The 13,910-nt window shown below is 41.7% G+C and overlaps 1 protein-coding gene across 3 annotated transcripts in view; it reads left to right on the top strand.

Annotated features, from left to right (window-relative positions):
- Positions 1–9,704: 9,704 nt before the first annotated feature.
- ptgir (prostaglandin I2 receptor) overlaps positions 9,705–13,910 on the top strand; it is a 32,751-nt gene continuing 28,545 nt past the window's right edge. For 2 of the 3 annotated variants that reach the window (XM_050062093.1, XM_050062111.1), the window contains exons 1-2: positions 9,705–9,886; positions 10,036–11,079. In XM_050062093.1, coding sequence (XP_049918050.1) covers positions 10,225–11,079 — 855 coding nt within the window. In that variant the 5' untranslated portion in view covers positions 9,705–9,886; positions 10,036–10,224. The remainder of the gene's footprint in view (positions 9,887–10,035; positions 11,080–13,910) is intronic. The other variant, XM_050062102.1, reaches the window with a different exon arrangement.

Below are 13,910 nucleotides of genomic sequence, written 5' to 3'. Positions count from 1 at the left end.
AAAGGTAATCTCGGTGCCAGCCTAGGCAAGGTTCCCCTTAAGGTGGCGCCCTTGGTGACTGCATGTGTCTCCTGTAGGAAGTTTTGCCACAGGTTAGTCTTGTAAAAATTTGGATTTAAAATACATAGGTAAAATGTTGGTGTTAAAAGACAATATCTGATGGAAACCTTTTTGTAGTCCATATTTTTGTGTTAATCACAAGACTGGAGCGAGACATAACAGAATGGCACAATTTCTGAATCAGAAATCCCAGTTTACTTTACAGAACAATACATTTACTGCTATTTTGTTTGAGTGTCAGAATTCTGAGTGTGTAAATGTATCCATTATACAGTGCCCTCAAACAATCCACAGCACAATAAAAAAAAGTAATGTCCATGGCATGTACAGTTTTCTGCTAACAATACGCCACCTTTTATTGATGTGAAAATGAACTTTACACCAGGCAGTGTTAAAAAGAATGATGATGATCGGTACTTCTGACATCCCACTTTACTGCCCACTGTCTATTATACAGAGAGTATGACGGGGGCCTCCTGCTAAGCTCCTGAACTTCAAAGCTGTCTGTTACTGTAAGATGCAGCGAAAGAGAATGGAAAGAGAAGTGAAAACTTTCAACAATCCCAGAAAGGGGAACCACAGTGTGTCATTTCTTCTTCCTGTCTTGCAGAGAAGGCGTAGGGCTCAAGTGATATTTCACTTTGGTTGAGTGTTCTCTCTTTCACTTTATGGAATATAATGTAAATTTGTGTAAGAGTTCAGCAGAAGTCTGGATTTTTCTTTGTAATACGTCTGGTGTTTCATGTTTTACCTCTCAGGCTCTGTTTATACGTCAACGATTTCAACCAAAAACAGTCAACTTTTGTTGCGTTTTGGCTGATCGTTTACACGACAGCGGCAGGGGGAGGGGAAGCCAAAAGGCGCCTGTTGGACAAGACCTGGGAGGACAAGCGAGTGGTGGGAAAACTTTGTGAATGATGATATTGAGAAGAATGAATGGAGAAAAACTTTCGTATGTCTAGAGTGCACCATGCATAGATGAGCATACTTGTAAAGGCCTCAGTAGGCATCAATGTGTGAAACTTGCCCTCACAGCCTCACAGCCTCTTCCTGGCTGCATCCCACTGCCTCCATTATCCAAAAAAATTGGTGTGTGTACCTTTGTAGTCTTGATATGTTGCAGGGATACAGGGGAAACAGTGAACACTTTAGCACCCTCTCCCCCAAAGCATGCACTGTGTTGCGTTTGTTTGTATACATGAAAAGTGATGAAAGTGGTTGTGTGAAGAATAGAGGAGAATCAAACTCTGCCTGCTTTCATATCTCTACACACCTGACCAGTTGCTGCAAGTGGATGTGCTTGTCAGGTATCAGAGTGTTGTAGAAACAGTTAGATGCAAATTAGGTTTTTATTCGAACATCCCTGAAATACATGCTGTGTTTGGGCCTATGCATGGGTTGGTTGTAAGAAAATTGTCCCCTGGGCACAGATACACAAAATAGGTTCCACCACTTTGCCTACACAGGAACAAGAAACAGACTTTGTGGTTGTTGTGTGTGTCTTTTTAGTTGTTGTGCATTTTTATTTTTGGTTTTGTGTCTCTTTAAGGTCCCTGTGTGTCTCTGTGGTTGTTTTGCCACTATTTGGAGTTATTTGTTTGAGTCTCTCACTGGTTGTTACATGTTAATTTGAGTGACATTTTGCAAGTAAAGGGCAGGGGGGCCTCATGACAGTTTCAGCTCCTGGGCCTGTGCCCAGAAGGTCCCTTCAGTGATCTATTCATGGGCGTGTACTGTAAACAGAGAAGCACTTACAATTTGAACATTACTGTGTATGTTTCTGAGTTTGACCTCATACTTTTCATATGGTATGTGAAAAGCGTAGTCTGATGTAGCCAGCTGAGACCTGTTTGAACAGAGGCTACAGCAAGTGAAGCTCCTGAAAGAACAAGCTCTGTTAGCAGAGAAAACATTTTCAAATTCCATTATGGTTTCAATTACAACAAACAAGGTAAGCAACGCAGGTCTGGCTCATTAGCTCTGTATTATAGGTGCCTGTGCATTGTCTGCAGGATTGGGAAAGCCCTGTCTGTCTCTGGGTAGATTTCCACTGTACCATATCCGTGGGCGTGTGACTTACTGTAAAGCCTGTCAGATGTCTTTCAACACTCTTTATTTTACCATTTCTGAGTAAATAGCTCACTACTAAGCAATGTACTCCTTTGAATAGCACAGAAAATGCAAGTAATAGATAAACTGAGAAGCTGTCGTACTATAATTTGAAATTATTATATTGTAAATGAGTCTTGGCTGGTTTGTTACAATCAAACCTCAGAATTCAGTGTACAGAATTTAAAGCTTTGATATGTGTATTGTGGGACAAATAACTGAAGAAAAACAGTTTATCGTGTTGCTTTAATGTCTTATATTTTTTAAGATGTATATATTTTATTATGTTACTGACAAAGACACAGATGTAGACAAAACCAATAACAGAATGGTGCAAACACATCACAGTGGAGTTTCTTTTGAAAGGTTGGGAGAGCCACTGCATAAAGTCCTCGACTACAGGACTAGAACTTCACCTCATTTTACATCACAACCACTGTTTGTCATTCACATCTAAACATAGTACTGTTGCACCACTGCTACACAGACGTACACTTTTTCTGGCCTCCCTCCTGATTGTCTTCTCCTGTTTTAACTTTATTTTTTTAACTTTTCAGTATTTATCTGGGCATCAGAGAGCACAGCAGGCCAAGAATTCCTTTGTGCTATTGTATTTTTCTGTTGCATGAAACAAACCCTTGAATCGTGAATCTAGCAAGCTCCTGAATACTGATGAACTCTTGATTAGTGCTTTATTAAAAAGCACATATGCTGACAACATCAACCAGTTGGTGTCTTACTTGAGTGATTAAGCTGTAGGATATTACACATCTATTGGAGGATTAAGTGTTCATAAAAAACAGACCCATACTGTGACATTTTAAGTTGTTAATCTTCATGTAAATATGTAAATATGACGCCACAATTACGTAATGATCTGGTGCATATCAGCAACTCAAACACACCCAAAGTATGTCAGCCGTGTGTGCGGTCTCACTGTTGACATCAGCGGCATCTCCATCACCACCTCCAGCTCGAGTCCTCACACTCAGCGTCAGCTCCGGCTCACATGTTTACAATTATAGATGTTAAAACCTGTTTTGTGTCACTGGTTTTCTGAATGTAAAAACAAACACAAAGAAGGAATTGATGTCCTGGAAGGCAAAAGCTCTCAGACATCGTGGCATGCACAGCTGAACACATCTGCTGCTGGCTAACAAATAATTAGGTGATTCAAATTTCCATGACCTACAGACTTGATGCTTATCAATCAATGAAAACACACCGTAGTAATTACAAAGGAAATGCTCGACAAATATGGCAATCAGATTGCGTAAAAGTAGAAAAAATATGCAAAGACAGGAAAACCTTTTTTCTCTCTCTCTACACACATCCTGCCTTTTTGAGTTTCATCATGGAGTTGGACCTGTAACAGTGTGGGCTGCATGACATATTCTCAATTCTCAACAGATCTAAGTTTTGACTTTAAATTCAGGTCTCTGTCACCACTTACATTCTGCTTGCAATTACAGATGAAAGAGTCAGATAAAAACAGACAAACCCGTATCTCTCTGGGCTCCATATGTTTTGCAATTCTGGTCAGAACAGTCTCATGGGATAATCCCACTCTTTTCCAGTGATTTATGAGTTATCATAAATGCATTTTACCAACACTGCTTCTCTTCTGGGAAATTGTAACATGTGTTGTCCACGTTCACACCAGCAAGCGGATGCCGGTGCTTTAAAGAACAGGAGACAAGCCAGAGGTTGACATGTGACACCTCAGTCATTTATTAGCGCATGGATTGGAGCCTGGTTTTGTCTGGGATTCAATTGGAGGAGGACGGATGAGCTCGGTCTGGTAAATATCATTTGGTTACCAGACCAAGCATATCCATTTTATGATGGTTCAGCCTCAGACAAAACACACACACATTCAATAGTCTGCACATCATGGTACTGGTAATGCTTCTGCGCTTTCTATATATGAATTTCACAAATAATTACATTCTGTTTTCTATTCATGTTCAGTCCGTTCTTAAATGTACCTGAAAGCAGCTGCATCTTGAGTTTGTACTGTTACTACTAAGTGATTCACAACTAGCGGGGAAACACTCCTGCATACACCTCACCTGTGCGGGGCTTTTGCTACTGGCCCCTTGCCACCTTTTATTTTGTAAGAACGGTACCCTGGGCAAAGCCAGTTGTGTATCCCTGATCTAAGATAACCACATCTCTGACTGTCACACATAAGCAAAAAACGGAAAATATAATTAATTCAAACTGAATTCATCTGGAGTTTGTATTTTCTGATCTGTCTTCCAGGACAGCGTGCTGACAGATCTAAGACAGGCTGAAGTGTTTCCATTGTTATGTAATGTGTTTTCACTCAGATGAAAGAACATGTCATAACATGTGTTGTTAATGTCTGATAAAGGCATTCTGTAGACTGCATTGAGAGACTTGCAGCTTTGAAATGTAACATTACAGTACATTAATTACTGCACTGTACTTAAGTAAAGATGTCAGGCACTTATACGTGAGTATTTTAATTTCATGCCACTTTATATTTCCATTCCACAACGCTTCAGAGGGAAATATTGTGCTTTTTACTAAACTACAATTATTTGATAACTTTAGTTACTGGTTACTTTTCAAATTAAGATTTTTGCACACAAACCATATGAAAATATATAAGTGTAGCTGAAACAATTACTCACTTGATTACAGAAACATTTTGATAATTCTTTAAGTTGTTTTTTAATGAAAGAAAGGTTAAATTAAATTAAATTAAATTAAATTTATATTAAATTAAATTTAAAAAAAATCCAGCTTCTCAAATGTGATGATTAACTATGTTTCCTTTGAATTATTTAATTGTTTTTTAATTATCATTTGGTTTAATTTTTTTCGACATTAAGTACTTTTAGTACTTAAAGCACTAGTGTGTAGGAATTACGGGGATAGATTGGCAGAAATTAAATATAGCATTCATAATAAGTATAATATTTCCCTATGTTTCCACTAGTGTATATTCACCTGAAAATAAAAATTGTTGTCTTTACTTTCCCCCAGATTGAGCCGTTTATATCTACATACGGAGCTGATTGTCTTCCATGGATTCCGCCATGTTGTTGCTACAGTAGCCCAGAAGGGAAAAACCAAACACTGGCTCTAGATGGGGTCTTTTGTGTTTTTGTGTCGGCCACCATAGTTCTCAGGCACCCTTGGCACACAGAGGAAGTTACAATGTCCAGTTTTAATACATCCATTCATCCTCCCATCCATCCAAACTTCAGGTTTGAGTCAGCGCACATATTTACCCTTCAATTAACAACACACAACCAAAAACCAGCAGCTTCTGTTGCAAACTGATGCTTCGCTGCACTTATTGTAAACTGCTTATGTATCATAATAAGAACTTGTGTAAATTTACCAAGTGTTATGTTCTCACTGTCTCAGTCGGTATGTTCACAAACTGGCCTGCTGGTTTGGGGAAAGTTTGCAAGTCTGTCTATTTTAAGTGTGTATGTCTGCTGTTTATTTAAAGGTGGCAGCCTGGTTTGTTTTATCGGCAGCGTAACTGTAAACACCCCGCGTGCCATCCACGCCTTAAGGTGCCTCGTGGTAGTTCAAAGTAAATTAGAGCTTTGTTGCTGTGGAGATGAACCGAAACTGGAGGAGTATTAAAAACAAGGATTAAAAACAAATATCTGCCTGTCTTTGTTTAACAATATCACAGTGGACTGTGCCAGCAGGCTACCACCCACTACCAGCTGTGTAACTGTGCATCAACACTTTCATTTACAGAGTGTAAAACACAGAGACACCTGATCTCCATTACTCCATCCAGAACTGAACATTGGCACTACGCTGTTGTCATTATGTTCTGGAAATTACACAAACAGTAACATTAAGCAAGTACAGTTACTGACAGTGGAACCTGAGCAAGCAATGAAATTACTACGAAGCAGTTTGTATTCACGCCCATTTTCTTGGCTGTGGTGATTTTATTGGTGCTACATCTAATTTTAGGTGTCATGGAAAGGAACCATTAAGGAGAACAGCAATGGCTCCTCGGGCCTTTCATTATTACATCCTGTGTCTGCGGAAATGGTGATGTGTTCATTATGTGTCATTTTACATCCATCAGCCAACACATCATCACAGCAGCTGGCTCCAGCTGTTGATTTGTTCCTGTATTTTCTAACAGTTCTACCTACAGATGATTCAGTTTGCTTTCTTTAAAGGCCTCGCACACACTCACACACACACACACACACACACACACACACACACACACACTGGTGTTTCCCTTCACTCTATCTGACTAGGCCTCTGCTCAGGTTAAAACTGAGAAAAATATATGCTGGAAATCATGTGTAACATTAAACTACATGTACCAATAATCAAAGTGTGAACAAAGGATGACAATAATTAGAAAGGGAAAAGTTGTAACTGGCAAAACAAAACAGAGTGTGAGAGAAATCCCCCACAGCCTGCTCACAGCAACACAGTCCAGAGAAGAGCTCTAATCAGGCGCATGAAGTGAAAACACCTGTGTAGGTGTACCATGGCTGCGGAATGCACCACTGCCTCCAGGTAGGATTTATCGCAATGAGCATGATGTGAAACAAATACAGTCAACATCAAGACCAAACTACAAAGCAACTGTAGGCTGTAGCATTTTACCCAGATCATTAACAAGTTACTCTCTTACTTATATATCTGTCGCAGTCTGTAGCATTAAATTTGAAGTAAAAATAAAAGGAGTGTGATTTGGATCACAGCAGAAATGAACGTCATTGGTTACTTTGATTAAAAGGTTTTGCCATAAGTGCTGAAACTGTCACTATCTACGTGAGACAGATATTATGTGAATAAAATCATATTCCTCTGCCTACTTTATTGCCTTGTAACGCCTCTAAGGGTATTACCATACATGAATGAAAACAACCAATCAGAGCCGAGGAGTCTCTAAGGCATCTGTCAATCATGTCAATCACTGCTTGTGAACTAGGCAGTGCTGTTCAAATATAAATCAAGGCTCTGTAACTGCATTGCCCTTTACTCACCTCAGATGTTTTCGGAAATATATTTTACTGTTTAGCTGTAAAATGAAAAACTGTGCATTCCAATACCTGTACTAGCATATTATTTAGTAAGCCAGAAAAAAAAGATTTGGTATGTCCCAGTACATAGTATGTCAAATGTAGTGTGCCAAAAATACCAGGATATTCTAGTTGGATTGCGCAGAATGTAAGCCAGCATGTTTTCTAACTACTCTGACCCACAATTCTCTGTGAAGCAGACGATTTGTCAACTAAGCCACAGACAGCTTGACAGCTTGTTGAGGTTGACAAGGTTGACAGCTGTAACAAGTCGCGATGATGAATGACAGCACATTCAAGCGACTGATCACCACTTGCATAGTTCTAATAGGAATACTAACAAAATAATCATAAAGATAATCAACAATAAAAAATGAAAATAACAGTGACAGAGAAATGTAGATGTAATTTACTGTACTGAATACAATATGTTCGAAACTACAGTGTATGCAGTTATTACATCCATCCATCCATTTTCGTTTCTCTTTGCTTAAGAGGTAGAAAACCAGAATGCACTCTGCTGCACTGGACCAATAAACACTACCTTTGGTCCATCCATCCATCCATTTTCATCTGCTTATCCGGGGCCGGGTCATAGGGGCAGCAGGCTGAGCAAAGCACCCCAGACGTTCCTCTCCCCAGCAACGCTTTCCAGCTCCTCCTGGGGGACCTCGAGATGTTCCCAGGCCAGATGAGATATGTAATCCCTCCAGCGTGGTCTGGGTCTGCCCCGGGGCCTCCTACCAGTGGGACGTGCCCGGAACATCTCCAGCTGGATGCGCCAGGATGCATCCTGATCAGATGCCCGAACCACCTCAACTGACCCCTTTTCGATGTGAAGGAGCAGCGGCTCTACTCCAAGCTCCCTCTGGATGTTCAAGCTCTTCAACCTCTAAGGCTGAGCCCAGCCATCCTTCTGAGAAAACTCATTTCAGTGGCTAGTATCCACGATCTCATTCTTTCGGTCACTACCCAGAGCTCATGACCATAGGTGAGGGTTGGGACGAAGATGGACCAGTAAATCGAAAGCACCCGCATCACTGCATCTCACACTCAATTTTACCCTAACTTGTGAACAAGACCGCGAGATACTTGAACTCCTTTGCTAGAGGCAGTAACTCTCTGTTAATCCTTTAATAGTAAAAACTACATACATTGCAAAGTAAACAACAGCAGAGCTTGACCTCTGGCGAGCTCGGCGAATGACATTTTGTTTTGTCTCCAAAGTAGAGAATGGATAGATTAGCTAAAGGGTCAAAGTTCAGGGCTCAATGTAATGAAGTAGTGTGTCCAGATTGATTACATACTGCATGCAACAGTACATACTCTGTAGGGCAGCTGCAGTGCCTACTAAAAGTAAAAAGAGAAAGTATGATTTGGATTTGGAGCGCGGGGAGAGTTTGTGACCCAGCCTCTGTGTTGGAAACAGTCAAGCCGAAAACTCAGCACCACCCACCCATTTTCCAAGCTGCATATTTAGTTGGTGATAATTTTATATGCTAAAGGTTTATCTGTAATTTTAAATTATTGTATAGTACTGTTAAATCACTAAATGATCTCACATCTTTCCCAAACGCACCCTTGCCCCATAAACTGTGTTTTCTGAACAGCTTTTTTTCTGTTTTTCCTCCTGTTTTGTCACACTCTCTTCAAGTTGTCAAATATTTGTCAGCATATTCATCTTAACCCTGAGGGCTAGATCAAAGCATGCACTCTCTTCAAGAGCATACACACACACACACTCCTAGGGGATTTACCTCTCTCCCCACACAGGTATTTTACTGTAGACTGCAGAAAAACAACACAAAGTAAAGCATCCAGAAATGAAAAATGCACCAGCAAAAACAAGCGGGGGAAACTTGCTTTCATGGCATTTGAATTCAGCCAAAGCACTGGTTCACAGTCAAGTTGCGGCAAAGGCTGCGTGAAATGTAAACTAGCCGAGATTAAGGCTATTCAAAACACCTTTTTAAAAACCAAGAGGAGACACTGCCAAACCAAATACTTACACAAAAGACTAATTGGATTACATTTTTTTCTGAGCTCACACAGGGAACAAGCCAATACTGACCAAAGTGTGTGTGTGCGTGTGTATGTAGCTGGGGCCCCTGAAACTTAATCATTTCACCCTGTTGTCTTTGTTTTGTTGTTTCTGACAGTCTATAGTACAACACAAGAAGGATCACACCATAAGTTACAGCTTTTATCTCAACTTGAGAACAAATCTGATTGAGGGGTGAGGCATTTATAACCAGTGTTCTCATAGTGCTTCTATTTCTGGACACATACAAGCAGAGACAAGTAGATTCTCTTTAATGTGTACGCTGTTATTTGGCTTAAATGGCCGTTTCAATAGTCAGTTATCTGTCAGCGTCTGTCAGAGCAGCGGTACAGTGGGTGGGACTACACATCAATCCGAAACTGGGAGGCGCACAGAGACAGGCGGAGAAAGTAAGCGGAGCAAAGTGGAGCGTGTTCAGTCTTTCTCAGAGTCCCGTGAGTTCACTGTGTATCTGCCGACACCTTACCGGCAGCACCGGTTTCAAACTATTATTTAACGACCTCGGAGCCTGAATCTACGGGAAAATAAAGACGAGCAGAAGAAGAAGGAGTTACTTTTAAATAGTTTCAGTTGCTTTTCTCCGACAGATCCAGTGAAGTGAAAGGTGAGTGATTGTTAGTCACTTTAAGAAGAATGTGTGATTCAGCTGTAGAATAAATACATTAATGTACTGAGGAGAAAATTTTAACATGATGCCACACTGCTGGATTAAAGGTTTTATTTTGTGTTTTTCTTGTGTTATTTGTCTCACAGGAAGATTTCAAAACTGTGCATGAGAGAGGCAAACAGAGAACCACGTTGAGTCAGCGCAGCATTATGGGTCTGCCCATACAGCCCTGCCTTCTGAGTTGCCAAATGATGGTATCAAGAAGTCAGGTTCTCCTTTTGTTGAGTGGGATTTCCTTACTAGTTTCACACTGAGCAGGCACATTTCTTTGCAGTATGTTGAACATGAACAAAAGCATGGTGTCAAACGAATCATGCCATCACACCACCTGTAATGAAACTCTCATCGTTAATGGGACTGGCAAGCCAGCAACAAGCATCATCATGTTCATGGCTGCTGTGGTGGGGAACCTCCTGGCTCTCTTCATCCTCGGGGTGCACCAGAAGGAGCATCGCTCCAGGTCTTCTGTCTTCTGCATCCTGGTGACCGGCCTGGCCCTCACCGACCTGCTGGGCACCTGCCTCCTCAGCCCACCTGTGTTCATCTGCTACGCCCGCAACATGTCCCTGATAAGTCTGGGAGGTGCAGGCCTGTGCAACCTCTTTGGCTTTGCCATGAGTTTCTTCGGCCTGGCGCCCACGCTCATCCTGTGCGCCATGGCTGTGGAGAGATGCCTGGCCATCAGCCATCCTTACTTTTACTCTGTACACATCCGCAGAAGCTTTGCCAAATTCACTCTTTTATTTATTTATATCTTCTCTTTGGCCTTCTGCCTCCTGCCATACAGCGGCTATGGCAAATTCAGACAGTATTGTCCCGGGACGTGGTGCTTCATTGACATGGATGCGACAGGGGATGAGAAGGCCAGCTTGGTACTGGCCTTCTCCCTGTCCTACTCGTCCCTCATGGCACTGCTGATCTTTGCAGTGTTTGTGTGCAACGGTTCAGTGATTGTCAGCCTGTGCCAGATGCACCGGAGCCAGATGATGCGGCGCGGCTCCGTCGGGTCAACGGGGAGAAGGAAGAGGCTGAGCCTGGCCTGGTTCGCACAGGGGGAAGAAGAGGTGGACCACTTGGTGCTGCTGGCGCTCATCACCGTCATCTTTGTGGTCTGCTCCCTGCCACTCACTGTGAGTTCACATTTGACCTTTAATATCCATTTTTGTAATTTTTACACTCCCTCTCACTCTCTGTAACTTTTAATTTATGGTTCAACCTTAGCATTTTTGGCAGATTAGACCTCTGAATCACGATGTGTCAGCATGTTGAGCAAATATTACATTTTACAGTGGAAAAGGAAGAAAAAGCTGACACCCTGATGTGTCATTTATTCATTTGTCAAAACATGAACCAAGCATTACAGCAAAATCAGTAGAAGTCAGAGAAAGTTTGAACTGAAAGGGGGACAGAAAATTAGATTTTTAAAGTGGTTTTAGTTGTCTGTCTGCACAATGGCAGCAGAGGGTAATTTCCAGCATGGGGTAGGTTCATTTTGGTGTTAAAGAATTTCTCCTCTTTAAATGAATTCCTTCCCATCATTCTGTAATCATTACATACTTATAAAACTCCGCTGGCAGGGCGACCGTTGATGTTTTTGTTGCTGTGGTATGTGTTTGCGTGCCCTGCTGGAGTCTCCCTAACGTTTGTGCTTTGCTCTGCTGGCTGGCTCCACTAATAAAAGGTGTGCCAGAGAGTGCAGCATTTGCCACACAAGGCATGCTCTCACTGTGCGTGTGTGCGAGTCTGCTCAGCTCCATATCTGTCCCCGTTTAAGAGGAGTGTGCCAAACCTGACAACCCTGGAGGACTGGTCCAGCCCTGCCTTTCCCAGAGGGCAAAGCTCCTCTGGGAGGAGTCCGAGGTTACCCAGCCTCCCATCTGTGTCCATAAACATTAGCCAGAGGTTCTGATGAAAGTGAAGTTCAGGAAATAAAAACCAGCTGGAGGATATGATTAATGTGAGTTGTATTTTAAAGGCATCCCTGCTTTCATATATTTATGTTGGCACTGTAAACAACGGTGGTCTGATGATCAGGTAGTTTACAGGAAGCAGTAAAAAGTGCTGTTCATGTTCTTACACTTCACCAACTACTCACTGTCTGCATCTGGAGGCTTTGTGGTAACCTCAACCTGAAAGGTTTGACTAATGTTCGGTGCATGCAGCAGTATCGCCCAGAGCTGTGGCAGAGAGGACCCTGGGGTAGGAACAGTGATGACGGTACACGCTTGTCAACATTTTACTGCCTGAGTCAGACTTCAGGAAACAGAAACCCCAACTGCACCGCTATATCTGTGTTCTAGTGGTACAGTACTGTAGGTTATTTATGCTTCACATTCAGAATAAATTTAGAAAACTTGCAGGTTCACCAAGACTAGTGTTACCTCAGTGGCCATTTTTAGTTTTGGAACTTCCACTTTTGTCCTCTAGAATAAGTCTTTGTCCTCTAGATTTGATCACTTTATAACCCTGTTTTATTTTTACCCATCAATATTCATAAGTGTATCATCTCTACCAAACATCCTAGACTTACAGGCCCGGTCAGTAGCATGTCATTCTGAATAGTTGAAGACCCTGTTATTAAGTAATTAGTGAGTCATGCGTCACCTCAGCAGGCCTGTGTGCGGGTGTTTATTGGTGCTCGTTTGCTCATATGCATTTATATCCCTGTGGTTGAAACCAAATCAGCTGAGACTTTGATGATGAAGTGTGCAGGCGCATCTCTGCAGACTTAACATGTTCCCAGATAGATACACACAATGGGTTAATACCAGTTTTCCTGAAGCACAACAGATGTTGGCGAAAATTTTTATTGTTATTGAAATGAAAATTAAGCGCATATTTATTTGACTTTGCTCGCAGTGCTGGCACACTTCAGAAGTGTGTTCCCTTAAGTATTCGAGCTGCAATCAGCATGTGTTTCTTATGTTTCCGGTTAGTCTTAATTTACTGAAAGCACTTTCATGTAACTGAATATACCTCAGAGAATGATGCTTTCAAGCTCTGAAGATCGGGCTCTGTCTGCAGCTTGTCCTCATCAGCAGGGACTGCATGCTGGTACATGTGGGTGAGATGGAAAACAGGTGCTGGAAAATGAATGCTTCCTCTTACTAATGTCAGAAAACATTTATTATTTTCAGTGTTCTTCGCCTCACGGGTATGAATAATGTTGCAGACTCTGTTCTTACAGATCAAATTGGGAGATCTTGTGTTTGCTGAGTGTCCTTTGAACAAAAACAGATGAGGCAGTGTTTGATCTGTACATCTGTCTGAGGTGACTGTTTCTTCAGACTCATCTTTGATGTTCATTATTCAGAAGCTGAAAGCTCATATGTTGTGGTTGCGATCACGGAAGTGGTAAGATGATCAGATGTGTGGGAATTCCTCAGAACGAGCTTTGTTTTTAGGGAGCTGCTGTGTGGGTGTGTGGTGGGCTGACGTAAGTTTTTAAAGAGTAATCCATTTCTGTGAACATTTGTCCTGTTCCCTGTTCCCTGTTCCCTGGATCACACCAGCTTCCCAGGCCTGTCACTAAGAGCCCTGGCCTAGCTGTATGTTATACATCACCTTAAACCTACAGTACACACTGTGCAATTACAGTAGCTGAGGAAGATAAGGTGCCATTAACCAACAGAACCTGATGTGATGAATGTTATCACCGCAGATGGTCTGTGAAAGAACGTTTTATTTGTTTGATGTAGCGTAAAACCTGAGGCACGTTGTTGACACGTGACACACTGTTAATGTCATGTTGAGCCATATGGAATATATGGCCACTGCTTGTTAAACACAAAATACAGTTACAGAGATCTATCCCCAGCTGTAGGATGGGATTGCAGTCAAACACAAGTGCATTAAAAATACATTAAAGCAACAATATGACACAGTTTGCAGGGTTTCACACACATTCATTTATTTGTGGTGGCCCAACATGATATCAGCATTTGCCGCCACATATTGATTT

This window comes from Epinephelus moara, chromosome 2 (assembly GCF_006386435.1).
Source record: "Epinephelus moara isolate mb chromosome 2, YSFRI_EMoa_1.0, whole genome shotgun sequence".
In the NCBI taxonomy this organism is placed as follows: Eukaryota; Metazoa; Chordata; class Actinopteri; order Perciformes; family Serranidae; genus Epinephelus; species Epinephelus moara.
The sequence above is the reverse complement of the archived record's forward strand: the minus strand, read 5'-3'. Positions and strand labels throughout refer to the sequence as shown.